The sequence below is a fragment of the Anneissia japonica genome, unplaced genomic scaffold, assembly GCF_011630105.1.
Source record: "Anneissia japonica isolate Jap-2015-1 unplaced genomic scaffold, ASM1163010v1 scaffold288073_len612986_cov165, whole genome shotgun sequence".
NCBI classification, from domain to species: domain Eukaryota; kingdom Metazoa; phylum Echinodermata; class Crinoidea; order Comatulida; family Comatulidae; genus Anneissia; species Anneissia japonica.
The window spans coordinates 154,916-181,144 of NW_022731366.1; the positions used below are offsets into that span (position 1 = coordinate 154,916).

At 33.6% G+C, this 26,229-nt stretch overlaps 1 protein-coding gene across 4 annotated transcripts in view; it reads left to right on the forward strand.

Annotated features, from left to right (window-relative positions):
* Window positions 1-1,513: 1,513 nt before the first annotated feature.
* Window positions 1,514-26,229, forward strand: part of LOC117115359 (rho GTPase-activating protein 17-like) — a 42,560-nt gene continuing 17,844 nt past the window's right edge. For 3 of the 4 annotated variants that reach the window (XR_004446542.1, XR_004446543.1, XM_033259116.1), the window contains exons 1-7: window positions 1,514-1,726; window positions 12,128-12,167; window positions 12,434-12,535; window positions 16,201-16,277; window positions 17,734-17,845; window positions 19,464-19,540; window positions 24,203-24,323. Coding sequence is in view for 2 of the 4 variants with exons in the window: in XM_033259116.1 (XP_033115007.1) it covers window positions 1,656-1,726; window positions 12,128-12,167; window positions 12,434-12,535; window positions 16,201-16,277; window positions 17,734-17,845; window positions 19,464-19,540; window positions 24,203-24,323 (600 nt within the window). In the remaining 2 variants the exon portion in view is untranslated. The remainder of the gene's footprint in view (window positions 1,727-12,127; window positions 12,168-12,433; window positions 12,536-16,200; window positions 16,278-17,733; window positions 17,846-19,463; window positions 19,541-24,202; window positions 24,324-26,229) is intronic. The other variant, XM_033259115.1, reaches the window with a different exon arrangement.

Sequence of the window (26,229 nt, forward strand, 5' to 3'; positions counted from 1 at the left end):
ATAATAATAATAATATTAATAATAATAATAATAATAATAATAATAAGAATAATGATAATAATAATAATAATAATTCTGGGTTTATATAGCGCCTCACGTTGACAAAGTTTTCTGCCTATTGGTATTTTATTCTTTATTTTATTAATTTGGCAGCAATTTACAAAAGAAGAAGCATAGTAAAATACAGCAAAATGAATTCAATAAAACTGTCTGAAGAAGTTTTTAAAAGACAATCATCAAAAGAATAAAAACAAATGAACACAACAATTAAAAACAATCATGCACAAGCACGGCGAAAGCCACGGTTTCCCAAACTAGTCTGGGTTTTAATGCATTTCGCTTGTGTTCTTGAGAAAGACACTTTATCTGCATTGCTTCTCTCCACCCAGGAGTATAGTGGGTACCTGGTGGGGTTGCCTGCTCCTGCGCTGATTACCAGCAGCAACACTTAGCATGCGGACCCAATGACCAGGGAAAGAACTGCGCTTTATAACCGCAAGAAAGAGAAGCATTATAAATGCCCATACCAGTAGGCCCCTGCCAGTATACAAGAACCAGACAAAAGTGAAAAAACTCGCACCCTTGGGCGTGTCTGTCCAAAAATATTCTCTTATTCGAAAACAAGCTAATCAATAGCTCGCATTAAATGTGTGAAATGCAATTACAGTACAATATCTCATATAGGCCTACACCCAGGCCTCGTTATAAAAGTGCCAGGTAGTCACTATTTGGAACGAAATAGTGGTATAAGAGATAAAAAGAAAAACAAAACACAGATTATAGATTTTCGTCCTAAGTATATGATTTCATGCCGAAACTTCTGTTTACTTTCATTTTTTTATTTTATTTTTGAATTAAATTGGGGATATTTTGTCTTGGAACCCTACAGAATTCACCTGGGTTCCCACCAAGGACTTTGTGCGGTCTCCACAGCAGTAGACTATGCCTTTTTTTCTCTGGGAAAAAAACCCCAAAAAAATCATGTCTATCCAGTATGGGAAGCCCAAAACCTGGAAAATATTTTTTACCTGTTTAGTTCCCATATTGTAGGTAGTCCATGATTACTGGATCATTGCTTAAATCATTTTAGACCAAGTCAAGACTATTTATTGGGGCGCGGTTATTTATATTGCACCTTTAAGGCCGGTTTAAGGAACATTTAAAGACAGAAATGGAAAAATAAAACATAATTTAAAAGTTAAACTGTCAACATGGGTGCCCGAAATAACTGTTGAAAATTAAAATGGTAAAATGTTGTGTTATTCGTGAATAAGCTATAGCTAGTAAACTGGTATTAGGCCTACTAATGGATGGCAATCCAAAAGGTTTTCATACAACAATTCTTGATATTCGATGGTTTAGATCAAAATGTACTATTTGAAGAATGTTGCGTTCTTGTACTGACCCATTGCAATGCCAATGGGCATCTTCTTTATTTTATTTAGACGCAGATGGTCAACGTCGGATCCAAGTTACAAGTTATTGCAGAGCTGAATTTGGGGGCGCTGTATAATGTCATTTTACTTCCTGTTTTGCGATCAGAAGGCAAACACAGGGGGAGGAGAGGAGATGAGGTACTAACGGAACATTGGAGAACCTTGTTTACCCAACAAGACTACAATTTTTTCAATTTTTCGTGTAAAACCGTCGCAAAAATGATAAAGAAAGACGCAGTTAAGAAGCACATGAATCGTATGAGGCAACTTGCTAATCAGAATTTAGGAAGGTGGGTTCTGTTTTTTTCCCTTGATTGTCGCTTAGGCCTAGCCCAGGTGGTTTCTGTATTTTTTTCTCTGTGTGGTCATCGATAAAGCCACATCCCGGACCTTGTGGAATGGGCCTAGAAATAGCTTCGGCCTGGCCTACTAAGGCCTTTAAGAGGTTGTTTTGTAAGGTTCATTTGTATCAGGAGTGATAAGCTGATACAGTGATAGGCTAGCACCTCCCTGGATCTAGGCCTAATCAGGAAGAAAACACATAATTATGCACAATTTATAAAGGAAAATTAGGAGAGAAAATAGGTAGGCCTAGCTAGGGCCTCGATGCAATTTGTGTTAAAGCTAGGCCTAGGCGAGACAGCCTAACATATACCAAGGCCTATGTTTGTGCTCGACCAGAAGTACCAGTAATAAAATGCTGTCCTAAAATTATGTTGAGACTGGTCACTATGTAAAGTAGCCTAAGTAATATACATACTAATAATAAATGTTTTATTTGTTTGTGGGGATATATAAATTATAATATATCAGAAACTAACTCAAAATTACTTAGAAATAGGTTCGCAGAATTGTAACTTGGTAGTATATTGAAATATAGGCCTAGGCCACATTCTATGCACAATTTGCGAGGAAATCGGCCTCAATTTAATAATTGACCAGTTGGATTTCAAGGCGTACTGTTAAGCTTTTGTGAGATGATATTCTGCATGCAGACCCAATTTTATACTTATCTAGGAGGTGTATTTATTTTAGCCTGGTTGAGGGAATGTGATAGGAGGATGAAAATAATTGAAGATTTTAACAGAATGTACATAAGAACTTAAAGCATTTTATTTGTGCAGGGGATGAATTGAAATCTAACTAAAAATTGTGTGGAAAATTGATGTGCAATATTAATGTGGTATAATGAAATGTAGCCTAGGCCTAATTTATATAAAATTTATCTGCCCTTATTTTTTGAATGTGCAGACTTCAAGTATGTCTCCCTTAAGACCCTTTTTTCAGTCTGAGCAGGTACAGCCAGGAGCTTCACACGTTGGCCTTAGGCCTTCAAAGCCATTATGTACTATTAACTTTATTTGCTTGGTGGTGGGAGGGGACCACTATGGGCACATAGTCCTAACTATCAACAACAAGCAGCCTAAACTGAGCATACTATACATGGTTTGATGCTTAAATTGTATCATTCAGCAGCATGTAAAAATGTTAAGTAAATGCGTCTGATGCTAGCATGGTTCATTCAATCAATCTGAATGAATTTTCTCGACAATTGATAGTCAAGATGACAATGTATTTGGTCAGCAGAGGCATATCTAAGGGGATAAGGGAATTAGTGGGTTGCCCATTCTCCCCCATCCCAACAGGGAAAAGTCAAGTCCAAACTCTTAATCAAGTAAGAATTTATTCTGAACTGTATAGCCCAATTCTTGCGGTTCAAATTTTGTTCTTGTTGAACATTTATTTTGGATTACAAAAATATAACTTTTAATTTCAATGTGTTTCCATCTTACAAGTCACAGTGCAGTTATTATTAATATGTGTATCAAGTGTCCATATATGGGTGTAATATGACATCATCATGCCCATATATGGACACATCACACACATTTTGTCACATAAAATGTGATAATGTGGATGGAGCCTTATATAGTTTTAGAATTTGAATCATCATTATTCTAAATAATTTGACGTAGAGTATCTTTCGACAAGTTTCCGAATACGGAACTAAAAACACATTTTGTTGTGGTAAAAGGATGTAACAGATACTACTGTGCCGTTATCACAGTACAGTTATTAAATTAATAAGATCAATAAGGTCCTGTAATATATTTTAGAACATTTGAATTTTTTGTTAAGCCTTGTCCACACTATCAAATTTTATGGAACAAAAAAAAATGTGACGCGTCCTAATTTTGGGTGTAATATGACATCGTCATGACCGTGTGCATCACACAGATTTGTCACTTACTTTGTGATCAGGTAGTGTGGACACAGTTTTAGGTTTGCAATTGGAATCATTTTTATGTATATAATATGACATGAGTATCTTTTCACAAGTTTCTAATGGAACTATAAACCATTCTTTATGTACAAACACATTTTGTTGTGGTAAAGGATATGTCCTCAGTACTATTTCCTGTTTCCACACCATTTTTTATTGTATCATAATTTCTATTACATACTATATTTTATTTAAATTTTGAAAAGCAAGTCATATCAGGAAGACTAGATCATGTTTTCTATAAATATTGACAATGGAATGATGTTAATACGGAACAAATAATTGTTATTCAAGGTACAGGCTGTTTCCTTGACTTTCTGTGACAGTTTTTTTCTTTAGGAAACTCTCTGCATGGGTTGCTTTGAGAAGGATTTCCTTATACAGCTTGCCTGAGGAAAATTCACATTGGGAAATTCATTGGAATTTCCTTTTCACAAAAAAAAGCAAGTCTGTTCATTTACTTAAAAGACTGTCTTATTAGAATTGGAAAAAACCCAATTTTATGGACTGAGCTATCGAATCATGGGCCTTTCTCTCTGAGCTTTTGACATTTTAATTCATTCATTTATTTTTATTATTATTATTATTATTATTATTATTATTATTATTATTATTATTATTATTATTATTATTATTATTAAAACATTATTAAAACATTATTATTATTATTATTAATCGCATAACTATAACTATTATAATTATTGTAATTATTATTATTATAATTATTATAACTCTGAAAGAACTCTGAAAGGTAACTTGCACACTTTATCTTATTATTATTATTATTATTATTATTATTATTATTATTATTATTATTATTATTATTATTATTATTATTGTTATTATTATTATTATTATTATTATTATTATTATTAAAAGAAAATCCCAATGTCAAATAATAATATTAGACTTTGCACAATATGCCAGAGCTTTCATACACTTAACATTAAATATTTAAAGAAATTAATATCATGTCTGGTTTTGCCATTACCATCTTTATATTTTTTATTAGAAAAAAAATACAATATTAAAAGGTAACAATTTGCCGAAACAACACATACTTAACATGAATCATACCATTATTGAATACTTATTTTATGTGTGTAAGTATATTACAACTAAGCCTATATGAAATTGGTGTCCCCTCGTTTCAAATATTCTGGATCTTCCCCTGTTAAATTAGATTGTAATTCAGTTATTTACAGCTTTGAATTTGACCTCTACAATACAGTAGGCCTATGTATGGATTTGCAGTGATAGACCATTGACAGCTATTGTTTGATTATTGCATGCATGGATGATTCTCATTACAAAGGACTGAATTTCAATTGTGTTTACATTGATGACAGTAATCCCCTTTCTCATATTCACACTCGATACTCACTGGATAGTCAAATATTAGTGTCATGTTCCTAGACTGATCAAAGCCCAATAAATCCGCAATTCTGTAGGAGTGAGAAGGTGTTAGAGCAGAAATTAGTGGGCACATGGAGGTTAAGAGTATAGATGTTCCATCCCCACTCATAGTGGGAACATGTGGAAAAGCTGCACAAATCATAGACTCTTGGATTCACTATTACTATACTATCATGTGATTTACTATTACTATATTATAAATATATATTATGCAATATCTAATTAGTGCATCATTAGTTGCTTATCTTTAGTACATTGGTAAAGCTGCACAAATCATGGACACTTGGATTTCACTATCATGTGATTTTAATACTATTACTATACTATCATGTGATTTACTATTACTATATTATACTGTAAATATGTATTATGCAATATCTAATTAGTGCATCATTAGATGCATATCATTAGTATATTGGTAAAGCTGCCCAAATCATAGACACTTGGATTCACTATCATGTGAATTACAAATTATTATAAATATGTAATTATGCAATATCTGATTACTGCATCACTAGTTGCATATCATTAGTACATTGATGGTCATTGTCATAACATAGAGCTGTGGTGTGAGGCTGGCTTTCTGTATGTTTTGAACTTGGAAGTGGGAGCATGGATGTTGGGAGTGTGAATGTTTTATTTCCATCCCCCAGGGAGCTCACTCGCATAGCAAACAGGGGGGTGCCGCAGCCACTTCAAGACATGAGACACTTGCGCTACCTATATTACCGAAAATTCTTATGAACTACCATTTTACCAAAATCGCACTGTGCTCTAAAAGACAACAGGAAAATGGCCACTCAATAGTGCCAGAGAGTGCGCAATATTTACTTGTTCCCGATGGCAAAAAGTGTCGTGGCTGTACCGAAAGGTAGGCATAGCAAGGGGTTTACTGGCTTAGCACCCAGTCTAGCTTGAAATTCCCGCTAACATTTTGCGGAAAATCATGGCACATTGACACAGGATAGGCCAGGGATTTTGACTACCAATTTCGCCCTGGTTATTTCCCACTCTTGGTGCTACAAGTCCTCGAAAATATACCCCATAAATGCGGCACCTCCCCGTATAGAAATAATAAGAGTGAGCCCAACAGGTTCCATCCATACATAATTAGAACATGTTGTAGTATTATCAGCTGTACAACTCATAGACACTTGGATTCACTATCATCATATGATATACTATTATTATAAATATGTATTATGCAATATCAAATTACTGCATCATTAGTACTGTACTGTCATTGATGGTCATGGTGATAACATACAGTAGAGTTGTGGTGTGAGCCTTTCTGTATGGTTTTAACATTGATGTTTTTGAGTGAATGGAAATATTTGAATGAATTATTCTAAATACAGTAGGCCAACCATAAAAGGCTTCTTGTTTCTGGTGACTTAACTTTTTACGTTGACATTCCTTATACTTTTTTGTAAATTTTTTACAACTTTTAAGTGTTGGTCCTTATTGGTGACCACCATCAACTCAACTTATCTTTGACATAGGGTCATGTTAATTGACATATAGCCTTAAAGCCAATAGCCCTATAATGCTTGATTTATTGCCATTGGTTGATAAATCTGATAGGTGATCTGGGTACAACCCTGACAGGTATATTTAGCAGGGGTCATGTTTACTACTGTATGGGTCGTGTACCAGGTGTAGGCCTGTACTGTAGCTACTATGGTGACAAATCCACAAAGGGACACATACAAATTTGCAGCCATTGACTATTGTTTATTCCAAAAATATTATTAATATACTGTACTATAGCTTCTACCTAGGAATCTAAAAGTCAAAAAATGCTTAGTTGTTGACATAATTTATTCTACAACAAATCATATGTCAGCCTATGATACTCTATATTAAGAGTTTTTTAACCTTTATGATCTGAATAATACTTGTAAAGTCATACAACTTATCTCTGTAATTTGGCTAGTTTTTGATCTCAGAATGTATTTTGTATTTATTGATCATTTTGTAATTGTATCATACAGTACTTTATGATTGTTCAATATTTAATTTGGCTTGTACAGTAGAGTACTATAAATCTGTTTCAATTTTATTAAAAATATCATAATAATTATATATTATTTATATTTATTAAAATGTATGTAGGCTGTGTTAGAGTACAATAGAATGTTAATACAATGACCATAGTAGATACCTGTAATGTAACAGATCTAGTTAAAATTCAGATAAGAATAAAGACAATTCCATTTTTAAATATAAACCGAAAAATCACCCGTTTAAATCTCTATAATGTGTCTCGTGTTCTAGTGCATCCATACAGTAGTCCTTGCCCCGAAACTGATACTCAGAAATACCTGGTAAGGCCGTAGCATGAAAGTTTGAACTCTAAATATTTGAAATTTGGCATTTTAATTGAGGTGTTATCTGACATCTGAGGTGTTATCTTTAAAATTTAACCCGTCCATGGTGGGGCAGAAGTGGATGCGAACTCAAAGCGCCCTTTGCCAGGATGCTGTCCGGTAGGGGATAGTTTTACCCTAGTTAAATTTAGTTAAAGTTTAACGAAGTTAGCTAAGGTTGCCCTGGGTACGATGTTAAACTGCATCTGGTTGAGCTGCTGAGGAAGAATCTGAAAACCCCATTGTGGTCTTCAGCAGCCACTGAAGTGGGAGGCTGTCGTAGTCATCCCGCAGCAAAAAACAGCTGAACAGAGGGAGGATTAGCTCTCTCGAGTCAGGGCCAACCATACCTAGTTTAAGGCGTAGGCATATATCAGGGATTTAAGCTCAAAACATAGGTCAAGCACTAGAGGCTTTATGCATTATGCGCTCTATTAACCCTTATTATTATTACATTATTATTATTATTATTATTATTACATTATTATTATTATTATTATTAATATTATCATAAAAAAAAACCCACCACACTGTGATGATGCTGTACAGTAAATCTCTCATGTGTCACTTAAGAATGGTAGGTTGTCAAGGTTACAATGTACCCATGTGGAAAGAAATTACATCAAATATACATAGTTCCACATGGCTTCATATGTAAATGGATGTACTGTATTTCAAGTAAAGAATTATGCCGTACGACTACTTGAACATGAATTATTGAGAAGTGATATTGGAATGTCATTAATTATTGCAAAATACATAATAAATATTTTGGAAGTTCCAAAGAATTTTAATGTAAGGTCTTGAAATATTTTCATTAGTATAGTGTTGTAAACCTGTATATCAGATTATAAATTATTCAAGGTACTATACTGTAGAGATTCCCAGTGGTGTACAGTACTTTAAGTAGAAGTAGGGTGGAATAAAATGGTACTATATTAAGATAGCCAATTGCCTTGTAATACAGTATATCATCTTTAGAAACAAAAACAAAAAAAAGGGGGGGGGGGGAACCACCATGCATCCGAGTCTGACCCAAGTAGGGTAGGTGTACAAAATGAAGAAATTATGTAAAATAGTTTTCAAATAAGAATAACACTGCTAATATCACATACCATGCACAATATTAATATTATTGCAAGTTTTTTCTCAAATTTAATTAATACAAAAATACTGTTTTATATTTCTGCTTTCCTAGAATTGTTGTGTGATCTGATAAATCAACAGGCCCAATTGTAGTATCAAGCAGAGTCGTAAAAAGATTCAAGTCCATACAATTGGCTTTAGTTTAAACAGCTTGGAATAAATAGTGTAGCCTGGTAAACATTTAACCATAGAGGAAATAAACATTACTACTGTACAGTAGTCTTTATTATAAATAATTTATTAACATCAAATTATGTTTATATCTACAGTAGCCTATGGAGGCATAATAAATTTTGCCTTGGAGGTACCATTATATAATCACCACTGTTTGTTATTTAGCGGTATTTATATGCAAACACTAATTAATGGATCATCATAAAAGTGGTACATATTGGTCGTAAAATGTTGGGGTTCAAAGGTCAAGTTAACAGAAAGTTTAACAATCACAAATTGGTTTGGCAGAGATACAGTAGTTAGGTTCATATTCAGAATTTATCGTGAGTTTCTTTATCGTGATGTTCTATATGAACCTGCATAGCAAGTTCATGATCTTCTTCAAATTAAACCACAACATCGAGAGTAAGCTTTTCATGAAGAAGCATCAGGTTTTCAGACCCAGCATCATGATAAATTAATTCATAGGTGAAATTCAACCAATGAGTGCTCGAGCTGAAATGGATCACCGCACTTGACCTTAGCTTTTTAATCGTCGTTCGCGTTTTTCGTTGAGAAGCGATGTTTTGATGCGGTATATCATTCATAATATTCTGGTTTTAATTAATTATTTGTTAGGAGAAACATGGTGAGACATAAATGGGCATACAATGAGGAACGAAATTTGGTAAAAATCGTAGCTATTGGTTGATTTCCCGGTGATTTATAATCAGGGAGGGACAACTTGCTCCACAACAAGACATCCATTCGTAGAAACCTTAATGAAGAAAGCCTACCTAAAGTGGTCTACATTGGCACCGCTAACTCCGGCTTTGAATAAATTATACGAAGATTGAATTGTGTTAAAATAGAGTATACAATGCACACGATGTGATGTTACGAAAGTTCCATGCTAGGTTCTAGGCCCTAGTCTAGCCTAGAACGTAGCTTTGCTACGACGTAGAGATACGAAACTTCAGCCGTTCTTGCCCATAACGAAGATATCTTGCCTTTCTTCTAATATTCACTGGCTTTCGTTTTAATGTAATCAATTAAAACCATTAGCAGCATCATATTTGCAGTATGTAAATGATCGTCCGCAGAATCAAATAGTTACAGTACCAAGGGTAACATCAAAATTAAATTCCTAGGCAACATGACGTCATACATACATGTAATAAGTATAGTATTTGTACTGCTGGCCTCGCACTTCGACAGCATGTGCAGACTCTTGTCACGCACCGGTAAACATCATTTGCATACCTAGAGTTACATTTTGTTTTATGTGAACGATTTCCGATTATCATGAAAAACGAACTCACGATGTTTTCATGAACAACTCTTCGTGAAAACTTCTATGAACGTGCCCACTATGAACTCTTTAGAGTTGAGTGCCCACTCTATTGTAGTTATTTATTTACAGTATATTATTAACCTCCATGTCTAGAATTAGAGGTCAGACTTTTCTGACCACAACTGAACTTTGATATGATTGGTTTATTTGTGATCTTGAATTTGCTGCCATTGGATATTGTCAACTGGGCTTATCTCTGGATTGTAGTCAATTCTGACCAAGGTTCTGACAACTTTACTGAACTATTCTAAGGTCACTTTATGAAAATAATTGAATTTATCAAATTTTAATTATTACACCATTTTGTTTAGATTTAGCAGATTGTGAGCACATTAAATACAAATTGTATGTTCTTATTTAGAAAATCTTGTGTTACTTGAAGGGTTGTCATGCACTAGACAGAAAAATCATAATTGTCACAAGACAAATTCAAAATATCGTAAAATTAAAGCAATGAAATTTGTTTGTATGCAATAACCAAAATCTCTAATATTTACTTGCAAAATCCTTAACATCAGATGACTGATAGAGAATTATTAAATAAAAGAGAAAAATGTTGTTCTTAATACAAAAACCAAAACTCAAGGATAAGAAAATATGCAAAAAGGTTGTGTAACATTCTAATACTGAGCATGCATAGTTTTTGTCTTCAGTTTTGAATAGTGAGTTTTAGTTCTGAAATCTCATGTAATTTAGAGCTGTTTGACGTCATTGTGATGTTAAGCATATGAGGATACGCAAGTACAGTATTCGTAATAATGGCTTGGAAGTCACTATCTGACCCTGTCATGTTATCAAAATAATAATAGAATTAAAAGTTACACTTTGCCATTGACTCTGAAGAAAGGTAACATTTTTCTATCATGTTCATAATGTTTGTATCTCGTTGTGTTCATTCCTTGGGACGTAAAATAATCTTGGAACCCATTGGCAGAATGTAGCTGTCTTAACCAATCAGGAAGAAGCCAAAGCTTTGTCATTTACTGATATTGAATTCGATGTGATAGCGCATCACAATAGCTAGCACGCTAGCTATCTTGTCATGATACTGTATGTTATTGTGTGTTGTCAAAATTCTGAACACAACGGGACGTTTAAATTTATTTTAATTTGTAGTTAAGTTATCAATTTTTTTGGTTACAATGTGTATTTGTGTATATATCAGCTTTTAAATTTTTTGTAGTTAAGAACTGAACCACTTTGGAAACCAGTACTATATTGAAAGTGTATATTCAGTATAAAGAAAGTATAAATAAATAAACACTTATTCATATTTTTGGCCAGTTGTATACACATGATAAATAATTAGCATATATGGTGCCAGATCACACTTAAATCCCATTGGTTTTTTGGGGGTGTTTTTTATTGATAATGATGAGATCTGAAATTATTCCGTATAATAGGCCTCCAAGATTTTAATGAATCAAATTATTCAATTACATGTTTTTGCATATTAAATATCAACAACATCATATTTATACAATAATCTTTTGAAAGATAAACAATTTCAAAAGTTCAAGTACAGTATTGTATGGTTTGGAAATTAAATTGAAAGTGTAAGTATCAACAGAATACTCATCACAATTTTATGATAACAAAACTAGTGACTAAGAAAACAATGTTTTCAGATTGATAGATTGCTCTTTCTTCAAAATATCAGTTTATATTGTCTAGTTGATATAATTATTTGACCTTTGGTCATTATAATATGTTAAAGTTCATTTTACAGGTAGGTGGTTTCTTTCATGGAATATTCAGCTTTTAATATTTTATTTACATTCAACAGCATAAGTTAAACTAATTTCATTCAAGATTAAACTATGTGATACACAAAACTGCCTCCTTTAATGGCTAAGGGAGTGAAGTTGTTTAATTGTGTTAATTAAAATATGAAGTTGAACCATTGCAATGCAATGTAAACTAGTATCACATCACAAAATATGCTTTACTATATTACATTTTCTTTCAGAGCTGAAAAGACAGAGGTCCTCAACCAAGACTTGCAACAGGTTTGTTCAAGTTTCTTTGTAGAATGTAAAAAGATACCAGTACTAATAATAGATAATTGGTTTTAATAAATAAGTAATAATAATTTTACTTCTTAACAATGTTCTCTCTTTCATCTTTACACATTTAACAATTCATTTCTATTGTTTTCTGTTCAAGGCAGGATAATTTGTTAAATTTGAAGTTCTGAAATCTGCCAGAACACAACTCAATGTTTAAAGTGTAACTCAATGTTGTTTAATAATTTATTGTGTTTGTTTCATTACAGTGTGAAAAACGAGTGGAACAAATCAAGCATGCTTGTCAGAACACGAGTAAAAAACTTTCAGCATGTCAGCAAAGTCAAGGAACAGATGTTGAGAAACGAATGGCAAGTCTAACATCACACTCAATTTATATTGGCTGGTTGTTTGAAGCTCTTTAACAATATCAATTAAGATATGAATTTGTGTCAGGAAAATATCATAGGAGTGATATTTTGCCCCACCTGACATGTTATCGTACTGAAACTCAGTACGTCCCCAATATACTGTACTAGCTGAAAAATTTGCAAGTGATTCAGGTGGGAATCTAACCCACAACTTCCAGGTATCTAGCCTGATGTCTTAACCACTAGACAACCGAGCTTGAGCTTGGTGACTAGTGATGAATCCGATCCCCTAGCAGCAGCGGTACTGCAGGTGCTATAAAGATATGAATTTTGAATCACTTGCAAATTTTTTTCACTAGTATTTGGGGACATACTGAGTTTTTGGTAGATAACATGTCAGGTAGGGCAAACATCACTCCTATGATATTTTCCTGACGCAAAGTGGTGTTTTGAAGGAGCTTGTTTAGGTGTTTTGATGAAACATGTTTGGATGTTTTGAAGAAACATGTAAAGATGTTCTGATGTGTTTTGAGGGAAGTTTAAAAGCAGTTGGCTTTAGGAAATATGTGGTATCCTGAAAAAACATGTGTACATGTGTTTTTATTGATCAATGACAAAACAAATCAGACACAGGCATATATTGTGCAAAAAATAGAAAATACTATAATAGTATTGAACAATGTGAGTATTATATTAGGCTGGCAAAAAGTAACAATAGTAATTTTGTTAATCGCTTCTTAAGAAAGTCTTTCGGTCTTCCATACATAAACCATGGAGACATACAGTACTTTGTAGGTGTTTTGACCAAACATGTTCAGATGTTTTAAAGAAACATGTGTAGGTGTGTTGATGGAGCACATGTGTTTTGAAGGTACATAGAGCAGGTGTTTTTGAGGAACATGTGGAATTGTTTTTTGAATAAACATCAATATTCTGAAGAAACTAGACGTGTTTTGATGGAACACACATGTTTTGAAGGAACGTGACAAAGAATTCTGACAAAGTCACATGTTGTGCAAAGAATAAAGAATACTCTAGTATTGAACAAGGAGGTATTATAGTAAAATACTGTATGAGAAAAGTAGTTTTGTCTATTATAAGAAAGTCTTCTGTTCTTCCATAGTGTAGCCATGGAGACATACTACACTGCTGCAGACAACATTGTACCAACTGCTAAGTTTAGATCCACTAAGCCTAATTTCCATTAAAATTGCTACTGTACACTGATGCTACAATTTTTTCCAAATGACCATCAGAGTCTAACAAACATGGGAGGGGGGTTCAAACCTTCTTGTCAAAATGGGTATTGAGGGGGAGAGAAATCTGTTGTTTTCATAAAATTCATTCTTTCGACCAAACTATCAGAGTTTAATAAACTTTAGGGGGTAACTAAAATAGGGGAAGAAATGAATTATTTCCATAAAATTGCTACACTGATACTACAGTATTTTTAATCAACCAATCAGAGACTAACAGACATTAAGGGGATCAAACCATCTAGGCAAAATGGGGGTGAAATCTTCAGTGCTAGCTTTTGCTCTAAATCATTTTTATTCAAATAAATCTATCAGGTCATATGCTGACCAATCAGAGCATGCAGATTCCAGAACAAACTGCAAACAATGCCAATGTGACAAGTGTTTGCTTTGCGCTGTGTAATGGATTGCACTATGTTTTCATCGCTGTCACATACTGTCTGTCTCGCCCTGTGTAAATAGACCTTTACGTTGATCTTGACAAAATATCTATGACAATACAACTAAAAACTACCAATAGAAACATTCCCATGTGAGAATTTAATTTATCTGTAATATTTTTGGTTTCTGAATCCTTTATGTAGTTTCCTTATGTAGTAGATTTCTTTAATGTTCTTTCAGATTCTTGATATCAGCCTTACTAAAGGTGTCACCATGTCAAAATGGTGATTGTAAAGATAAATGTGCAGTAACTTGACCTTAAGTTACAGTGTTTTAAAAAGCAGTCTAATTATAGATATATTGTATTTACTGTACCTGGTATAAACATCAACCATTTCACTTGTCCTGGGAAGGAATGATTTTCAGGGAAGTGGTTTACTAATATTCCTATCACTTGGTTTCCACTAATACTGTAATTCAACCACTTAGTCCTAACTTTCCATGCAATCACATATATTGCCTATTTCCTGAATTATGTGGTATTATTAATGACCACCTTGCATAATATTCGTTATAAAATGCCGCATATTAAATTACTGTATATAGTTAATATACATGTTAAGTCTATAATATTATATAACAGGATTATAGAATGCAAAAAAGTACCATTTAAGAAGCCAGGATTTTGAAATATCTCAAATAAAATTCCACTCTTCTATTATTACTGGAAGGTAATCACATTGACCAGAACTTTATATGATATCATTTCCTTTTGTAGCATCTATTTAATCATTGTTTTATCACCGTCTTATACAGAGAAATAGCCACTGTCTGATGTTAAAGTCAGGAAAACACTCCAAAAATGAAACAATGAATTTTAAATACATTAAATAGGTTATTGATAAACTACCAAAATTGATAAAAACTTCAAGTTTTCAATGATTACGCATTTTATTACAGAAATTCTTGATTAAAAGCCGAGGTCTTGTAATTGCAAAATTAATGTAGAAATGTAACTACTTTATTTACGCATTTGTTAATTAGCATTAAAGATATTTTTTGATTTGATGACAATTTTGTAAACATATAATCATCTAAATATTGGGTTTACAGTACTGTAACTGAACAACAGGTAAAAGTTTATTGAAAATTTATTATAAATTATATATACAGTAATGTTCATATTGGGTTTACTGGAGCTAAATACATAAAAAAAATTATAATTAATTTATAATTAAGACATTTTAATTGCATCACGTTTTTACAATGGAACTGTATTTATATATTAAATTTTATTGTTCTGAATCTCATCTATGTTGTTATGTGTCACACTGAGAATACGAACTTTTATTATTATTACTTTATTAGGTATCTTAATACCTGAGAAAATCTATAACAAGGAAGTACTGCTTATTATCTGAATTCAGTGTGTTATAGGAAAGGAAAGCTTAGTGTTTAGTGGGACTTATATGGAATGAAAAACTTCGTGTACAATAGTTGCACAATCGCATTTGAATTTTTCTTCTTTGAAATTCCTGTGTTTTCAAAGAACCCAATTTGGTTGACTTATGTTTGTTTAGGAAAATGAGTACCAGATATGGTTCAAATTTATAAGCAATGATTAAGAAGATGGAATTGTTATGTATACATGTAGATATAATATAGTAGAAGATCTAGAATTAATTAGTTTTTGAAATTTCCTGGTTACTAAATGGGAAGTTGAAGATATTAACATACAGGTAGAAGTATTATATGTTTCCTAGACTTGAAGGGAATGTTACAAAGTTGATTTAATTTTACCAGTTTTTTATCAATGCATATTTTTGGGGAGTCATGCCTACATGTGGTGGCCCTAAACCACACCAGTGCTGAGGTGAACCGATTCAGCACATCTAGTCCAAATCTGTGTTAATATTAACAACGCCACAGTCAACCATTGTCACTGTGATTTTGCACTTGAACAAAAGAACCAGTTTTTTAGATGTACATTATCAGTTGTAATTTATTTTTTACCTTTTTTTATTGTAGAAAAAACTTCCACAGCATGCATTAGCTCAAACAATGGAAGAAAGTGGAAAAGAACTTGGAGAAAATTCAATATTTGGGTGAGATATGATGTTTTTGGATTATTATATTGAAGTACAGTATTATGTATGTATAAGTTTTTGAAACATACTCACTCATTCAATTTAATTTTAATAAAACATTGTTTAAGGAAGTGGCTTTGCATAGATAAGTATTACCTGATTCACTATCAGAATATGTTATAAATATTAACAGGAATATCTGTTCTGATATTTCCCTACCGAGACATGTCGCTTTAACACTACTAAATACTAACCTTGCTAAAAGTTGGTATGATGAAGATATGCAGACAACGAAAATATGTGCGATTCAAAAGTGTAAGATAATAAGCTAAACCCTGTACCATACACAGATCTTGCTAAATATCTCGGGGGAATTTGCATGTCTTGTTCTGTACCTCTGCAAAGGAGGTTATGTATTCACTTTTTCACTGTTGTCTGTCTTTCTGTCTGTCTGTTAGCAACATTATGCAAAAACCAATTAATGGATTATCATATCATTTAGTGGAATAGTACATAATAATCAGAGAAAGACACCATTGAATTTTTGGAGAAAAGGTCAAAGAACAATGTCAGGGTCACAGAAATTCAATTTTTTTACCCTCAAGCATAAACGAAAACAATCAAATTGCCCCACGTATTCAGGCAGCACTCAAGAAAACAATGTGCCTATAAATATGATAAGCGATTCTTTTATTTTCTTGAGGGTATTCTGCAGCACCAAAGAAAACAATTTTATTGAGGGTATGTTGCAGTTTTTTTGCCTTTTATACACAGCCTGCGTATTATTGGTACTACATTCAGGTACAAGGCAGAGGTATTTGCACTCAGAGTGATTGCTCTAGTAGAGGTCTGTTTTCAACTGAGATACAGTATCCTTGGTGTTCTCACAAGGATGCATCGTTTTTCTTTGATTTTATCTGTCTATTTTCATTACATGATGATGAGGCGAATAAATGCAATGAAATTCTCACTTCCCAAATATCCATGATATGGAAAATATCCTTGGTACAATTTGTCAATATTTAGGACATTCCTGTCATGTGAATCAAGTATGGTATAAAGCTGTCCAGATTATCAAATTATGCCCATATATAGTCATTATGTGATGTCATTATGACTATATTTAGGCATGTCACATGTATTTGGCAAATAAAATTTAATAGTCTGGACATGGCTCTAGATCTTATGTATTTTGCAATCCTGCTGTTAATTGGTGATCAACCATTTAATAACTGGTTTTATTTCATGATTTGAATTTCTATATATTTATTGAAAAATATCAAATCAAAATTACAATAATGTATGAAATCTTGCATTAGACTTGAGTAAAAAAATCGCACTGATGTAGGAAAAGTGCTTCTCGAAACATGTATGCTTTCAGAACTAACATAATTGTCTTGTTTTCAATATATCTTGCATATTGTCGTTAGGCCCTACATATTGTCACACTATCATATTGTCACTCTGTCACCAGAAATATGCTTCTCCAGGCCTCAGATGTATCATTTAGCTTAGCCCTTGAACTTACAAGTTTTGAGACAAGTATGGAGAAATTTGTCATCGCCCCTTTAAGCAGTGTACTTGAGGTAAGAAAAGTGATAATGAAAGTGAGAAACTGTTAAGATGATCCCTGTTTTCATGACTAGTTTGTGGGCTTTGTTTGCAATACGATACAACATGTCATTGTTTAATTGCCGTTCATTATTTCTTATATTAATCTTGAAATATAATTATAATATTTAATATTTTAATTGTAATTATTTAAATTAAAATAGTTTTTTTCCTCATATAATTCAAAGATAAATTTATCTAGCAATTTCTGGTATATACACCTGTATATGGAATTATTTACAGTATTTAATTAATTTTTATGATGATATAACAATGCATAATGTGGAGACCTACAAAATGATTGTTTAAATGTTATTGAGTTGTGGGCTAGAAAATGCACTATATGTTGTGTAGCCAAATAACAATCACTAAACCAAATCTTGAGCAGACTGTTCAGCAAGCATTTTCCTGTGATAGCGTGCATACTCACATGATGAGAAAAATGCTTACCTATGTCGTTGGGTAAATGATCATTCATGAATGGCAAATCCAGGTGTTATTGTACATCTACTGAGAGAGAGAGCTGTTTGAGGCAGTCGCACACAGTAAACATTCTGCCATGCAATACAAAACATAGAACACAATAGATATTTTGATCGCTGTCTCGTGAGACAGAAGTCACACAAAAAATAGCAATGAGCTAGCAATTGTCAGAAGTGGCCATTTGCTGAGCAAACTAATCTCATGTGCACAAAACTTTTAGGAAGCTACCCAAATTCAAGCTTCTTCAGTATACACCCCCGGAAACATTGCTAAAAATAAATAATATTTAGTCCAGCATTTTTAACACAAGTGTGGCTTTTTCTGAGTGTAGCTCACTGTATCTAGTGGCGTAGGGTATTGGCATGGGGAAGGGAAGACTAATGGGGACAATGGATTAAGTGGGGTGCTGATATGATGCGATGTCTAACCTTTCCCAACCTTGAGGTCAGGGGTTCGAAACTCTAGCTGTAGAAGTGGTGTCCTTTTGCAATGCACTTTAAGTTTGTCTCTCTACCCAGGAGTATAAATCGGTACCTGGTAGTATGTTGTGGTATTGATTGTACTAGTTTCTGAGTACAACACACGACCAGGTATACTCCCAAGGGATCAGAGAAGTTTGCGCTTTGTGCTGGTTTGCCATTATATGTTATCCAGTAACATGGGGTAATAACGCATGCTCAGCCACTCTGATCATTGTTGGATTAGGCCAAATAAAAAAAAAATATTGGTTTATCACCCCTGCACGCATGTCTTCTATAGTACTGGAAAAAAAATTTTTTTTTTAAATTTTATTTATTAATTTTTTTCATTTATTTTATTAAATAGTTAGTAGATATTGTTTTCATTATCTAAATCATGTTTCACTTTGAATATTAATGCACCAGCAAACAACCCAAGGGTGATATTTGGCTTCAGCAAATTAAAAAATATAAAAGAAAACTTTCCTCCCTCATCACTTTTCCTGCCCAGATAGGGTGATAAACTAATAATATTTTTTGTAGGGCCATATATTTTAATTTTTAGTTTAGCTTTTTTATATTTGGACTGAAATACATCAAGTGAATTAATTATGTAATTTATTGTACTAATTCTTTTTTTTTTTTTTTTTAGAATGAAATTCCAGCAATTGCATCGGTAAAGAAAAGATTGACTAAATTAACTCTGGATTTAGACTCTTCCAAATCAAGGTATAGTCTAAACTGATCTTGCAGTACCTTCATGATATATACTGCTACATTCTTGATGTTTACTTACAGTATGCCGTTTAGTCACAAAAACTTGATTTACATATTATGAGTGGGATTGATTGTTTACACAATAGTTCAGCTATGGCTTTTTAATCCCTGTCCAAATTTATTTGACCAAAACATGTGATGTGCCTAAATATGGCCATGATGAAATCACATCATAGCCATTATAGGCACATCATGACTATATATGGGCATACAAGGGTCGTGCTAGAAAAATCAGTACTTGAATTATCCACTTTGTGCATTTAATTAACTTTCACTTTAAAATTGAAACAAGAAAATAATTTTCTTACCAAATGCATACAGAATAGTAATACCTTATTTTTAGTTCCTATGCATGTAATGCAAAAGGAACTATTGGAATCACTTTTCACTGTTTTCCCTATGTGTAGTGTGTGCGTGCGTGTGTGTGTAGACGTTTATGCAAATGCGCATGCATAAAAAAAAAGTTTTCCGGCATTTTGTTTTTCCTCGCGATGCGCAGTTCGATGTGAAGTATTCTGCAGTGTTCAGTCAGGGCTCACGCTAACCAATCGGCAATTCAGCATGGATGAAACTCTTTTGGTTTTGCGGCAAAAAAAAATCAAATGCTGTAGGCATAAGCATTTTGAAGAAGGCCTAAAATAAAAAAAAGGTTTTAATACTTGCTGAAATACATCGTTTTTTAATTTAGATCTCCATTTTTCGCTACCTCCATGCTACGTTTTTTTCTGTTGTATGAGTAGTCATATGAAGGTACTATATCCCTGACAGTTGGCTATGCAGCAGTGTACTCTTTGAATGCAGACTGAAGACAAGTGAAGTTATAAAGGCAGCCGACTGTCGGGTACATAACAACTATCTAGCTTAGGCTTTCCACAAAAACATGAGGCCTAGGCTATGCCTAGTTTAGTACAGAAGTTACTGCAATGCGAGGGTGGTAGATTGTCTGATCAATGATATCGTGTTATCTAATACGTAAAATACATTTAAATAATGTATGTAAAATTTAAGAATGCACCGCGTGGGTCGCTTTCTTTGTTATGCAGTAGTATACGTAGCAGAGTGACGGCAGCAAGGCTAGGCCTAGCCTAGGCTCAAGATCGTGTACGTTCTTGATCATCGTGATGAAAACTTCAGGTGGCAGACGATTGGGACCAACTGGTGTGGATGATCGGGCCCAATCTATTTTCAAATAAATTGTAGTCTAGTAGGCCACTGCCAGCTCCCCCACTCCTGATATCGTTCCAAACTACTGTAAAATGAGAATACTGTATGCCTAGGCCCTAGGCCTACAAAAATTTTCAAAGAAATTCGCTAAAAATATTACTGTAATTTGCCTATCAAATTACATTAACAGTGTGGTCTAAAATCACTATTTCGGACCATAAAGACTCCCCCTGAATTTTTCAACCACCACACAAATTTGACCCAACCGTATTTTCTGATTATGTCATTTATGATGACTTAATCAGAAAATATGGTTGGTTAAGTCATTTATCATGCATAGGAACGTTGACGCCTGCAAGGCTCTGGTTTGCATAGACATAAATTGGTTGGTATTTTATATAAGGATTTTTGTAGTTTAAATTCAGTCATCAAAAATGTTAATGTTTTGATCACCTCTGTTACAAAATTCATGAATAATTCAGTTAATTTATGGTTCAGCTTTCGATTCTTTCACTTTCTTTAAACTGTGTTTGACCCATTTTTAATTGTGTAAGGTGCTATATAAATGAATTACCATTACATTATTTAGGTACATGGGCATATGCTGGGTGGGGGTGTGTGCAGTAAATAAGGATCAATTAATTGGGTTAAAATAATAAGAATGACCATTAAGTTTACATTGGAATAGGGATTTAGTTCCATTGTCAATTTTTATACAACCATTCTTCCTGCCCCCCCCCCCCCACCACTCAGGCCAAAACCAGCCTATGCCCTGAAGTAGGCTGTATCATCACATATATCACTGCAACTTTTACTTCAAATAAATGCATGTACTAAATATTTTAGGCTTAGCAGGGCTACAGCTACAGTCTGCAACTACAAGCTGACTTTGCTACATGGATTAAGCCTTTTAAAGTTGCCAGTTCGAAAATAAATAACAACATAATACTACATTCCAACATAAAAATCTACAATATTTTTCAGGAAACACTTAACATTTTCATCTGCTCTCCTTGAGAGCTTGACTGCCGTTAACTCATACAAATATCATCAAGGAAGATGATCTGATTGGTGTGCGGCAGCCATTATGCTAATTAGTTTTAGGATATACATTTTTTATTTGAAGTGCGTGTCTGCAGTAATTAAGATATAGAAGGCATGCCTTTATTGAATTTTGTTTAAATGATTTACATATTTTGAATTTGAACAGCATTTGTTTTTTTTTAATTTTTATAAATAATCACTAAAGAATACACAAAAAAGCAGACAAACAAAAACCAGGACATGGGCCGGAATGTGACACCATGCAGATTGAAAAAAGTGGACACAATTTTTTTGTACAATTATAAAAAAAAGAGCATTAAAATATAGAAGAAAAGGAGCTTGTATGTACATCATTTTCACAAAATTTGAAAGGAAATTTCTGAAAACCTGTCAACTACCACTGAGGTAAATCCAGAGGCCTAGGGATTTCACTCTACATAGTTGCATTGTTGCTAGTGTTTATCTGTGCTCTGTGACTGTTGCAAGACCTTCTTGTTGTAGTGAGTTATTCTAGGCTGGACCTTGAAAACAAAATGCCAAAAAAAAAAAAAAAAAAAAAAAAAAAAAGAAAATAGAGGCGCATAAAACCTACAGTATTTTTGGTTGTCAAAGTACTCATTTTTATTATTATATTGTCATTATACTATTTAGAATAGTTGTATTGTTAACTTGTGTTAAATATTTATTAAATAATTTCTAAAAACCATATTTAAACAGGTGACAGCTAATTCTTAAAGTCGAGCTTATGTGCTTGGGGCCAACGTAGAAAATATGAAATAATTTCTGAAGTGGTTTTTTGAGAGTAAAGTGGTTTATGTGCAGATGCATGCTGCCATACCTCCAATAGGAATAGAGACAATCCACAATTAGCTATGAATCCAGTGATCTGGAAGCTAAAGCACTTTAAAGCCAGGCTCGGGAGGGGAAAACAATAGACCTTTCCGGAGTGTCAATTAAACTTAACAACTGACTAATCAGAACAGCGCTAGAAATACGCGCGCGTCTTACAAACACACGTGTTGTCCAATAAATGCATGTGTTCGCGTATGTTCGTCTTGTGAGACCTTAGCAACAATATCCAAGGGGCGGAGCTTAGCGGAAAGGTCCATTGTTTATGTGTTGTACAACTGATTTTTCTAAGGCACAAAATGCATATTTGACGAAAAACTCGGAAGCAGGAACGTAAACACCCTTTTTTCATCTTCTGCCCCCAGTTTTTAAATATTCAAAAATCTGTATCTCAATAACCGCTCCCGAGTCCTTCATCAAAGATGCTTTTTGTGGCTTAGCAAAAAAAAATCAGCTGTACAACGTATCAAAAAATTGTTTCCCTCTGTAGCTTGGCTTTAAAGGCTTCTTGTGTCAGGTGCCATATTAATGTATTAAAAAAAAAAAAATACACCAATTAATCCTGTAAAGTATACTCCTAAGTGTAGAGAGACAAATGTTTATAGCATTCTCTATTTTGAATAGCACATTTACATTTATGTGTATGTGTCCCACGAGGCTCCATTAACAATACCAATGTAATCTTTTTGTGAGAGAGCAATTCATATAAAAATCACCTAGAAAGTTGTTCCAGAGTTTAGGTTGCTGTATTGGAATGTGTATTTGCTGTGTGAACTTTGTGTGTCCCACATATTTCCACAATCGTAAAAATTCATTATCCAAAGTACAATACTTTAAATACAATACATGTTTTGCTACCACACCTTGATTGGTCAATCACTTTTGGTACTTGTGCATATTAGCTTGCAAATATGGATAATTTTTCATTTCTGATGATGACATAATTAATGTCGAAATATTAAATCCCTACACGATGGCGTGCATTTCGATACTTGGAGTATGTATTATACTGTCTTACACCTTTATTATAAAGTCAACAAGTTTTTTGTTTTATAATTTTACGTAAAGCACACACAGGCACTACGCAAACATGCGCTATATATAAGTATTTTGTTTAAAATTGGCTACTAAAAAAAAACTGGTACTTTTATTAAAAAATGGTGATCAAGTTGTTGATGATATTACAATGATAATGATACTAATAGATGACTAGCATTATAATTTTGATTACTTGAAGGTGATTATGATTAAAATCGTGATTATAATACACTATAATGATAAACATGATAATTGTGATGATTACTATCACTGTGATTATGATGATAGTAATAATGACGGTGGGGATGATAATGATAATCCCATAGATGGCAGTGATAACAACGATGGGGTCGATGATGATAATGGTGTTAACTAATGATAATTGTGATGAAAGATGATTTATTTTATGGAAAAACACGTACGATCAATTCAATTTGTACTTTAATTTCTCTTTGTTTTTAAGCATATGTTACAAAATTAAATATTTTATGCCATTTTGGACTGCCATACTTCTTTCAGGTACCATCAAGCTGTCCGAGGCACAACGTATGGAAAAACAAATTTTGCTGAAATGGCAAGTAAAACAGAATCTCTGAAAACAGAGCAAGAAGAATCGCAACACAAAGTAAACCAAACAAGGGTAAGAACAGTAGCATATTCTGTGTCTGACATCATTCAAAATTTTCATGTTGATCGGCCAATAAGTAGATGCTTGTCTTCCATTCTCACAATCCTGGGTTCAAATCCTGTCACATTATGATTTTTCTTATGATTATAAATAACCCTGCTAACTAAAGGCATGCAGGTGTGGGGGTATGATATCTCTGACAGGAGGGCCGACTCCCTAACGAGAACCAAGTGGGCGTAGTTGGGCGTTGCTCAAAATCTCTTGAAAATTATCCAGAGTGTGTAGCCCCCCGGAATCTATGAAAATTTAGGGGGTTTCAAAGGCATATTTAAACGATTTTAGAGTCTACAAATATGTAAAAAGTATATATAATTTTTCTTCTCCCCAATGGAGTGTGTTTTGCCTGACGGGCAGGGGGATAGGCCAGCTCTCCCCAACTCTTGGCAACTCTCCATCGGCGCCACCCCTGATGTCATGTTCAGATTGGATTAATTTTGCCCAAGACGAGAAAATCTGCTTTAGTCATATCATACAACTGTTCGCACTTGGATTTAAATATGTGGTAGTTTCTAAGGTAGTAAAGCCGTGCACTAACTGCTTGTTGGCCGATGCGGTTGTATGAAGCAGGGGAGGATTTAGGGGGGGGCCGGCCCGGCCCCGGCCCCCCCTTTTGGGAGGTAAAAAGAAAGAAAAAGAAAAAAATGATAGCCCACAACGCCTCAAATGTTATTTTCGGGTGTCTAGAACACAAAAATTTCACGGGGGCATTCCCCCGGACCCACTAGGACATTGTTGTCTCGATCGGCCCAAATTTCGGCCCCCTTTCGGCCCCCCCTTTTGGACATCTCTGGATCCGCCTCTGCAAAGAACGACATCGTACAACACAGTGAGTGCCAGGCTCAAGATTTTGCTTCGTGCGCGGTCAGTCTAAACGTAGATGGTCCCTTCGAACATTCTTTCAGTGACACCTGATTTAAAATTTGTAAAATTTGTAATTTGGAATTTGTAATAGATCAAACACTCGTTTTGGATCATTAAAACAAGTAAATTCTGATATTATAATTTTAAGATAAAATTGTATTTAATGTTTGGTATCCTTTTCTAAAACCTGCTTATTTTTCATGGATTATAATTTTCTTCAATAAAATTGGTAAGTCATTTAAAGGAATTTTCTTTTTTAGAATTGGACTTAGAGAGCACTCTGATTTTTTTGCTTTTTGTGATCGCCTCTTTTGTAAACAAGATGAAACTAGTTGCTTACTGTGTTAGAAAGATAAATGTTTGAACGACATCATTAAAAATACGTTTTATGTTGAATGATTTGGTGTACTACTTTTTTGGCCTTTATAAATTCTTATATTTGTATATTTTTTTTATTTTAATATACACATGTAATATATTAAAATTGACTTTTTAGATAAAGGCATTCTTGATCAAATCGTTTATTTCTTTTTATGTATCTATGCATGTTCTTTTGAAAGCATAACTTAGTTTGCAAATTCTTTTACAAACATTCAAATGTTTTACATACATAACAGAGATACTGCATTGTTTATTAAATTTTATTCCTATTACAGTACATTCATAAAATCAAAATCATTATTTTCAATTATTACAACACAATAAAGTTTGAGTCGAAAAATGTATTATTATTATTGCTGATTATTATTATTGCTGAGTATCTTCTTTAGCAGTCATTTTAGTTGTTGTACTATTTGAAGTGTAAATGAATAGTTGTTTATTGGTAGGCTATCTGGTACTGGTATCGGCATTTATAATGCGCCTCTTCCTTGAGGTTATAAAGCACAGTTCTATTCCCTGGTCAATGGGTCTACATGCTTTATGTGTTGCTGCTGGAAATTAGTGCAGAAGCAAGCAACCCCACCAGATACCCACTTATACTCCTGAGTGGAGAGAA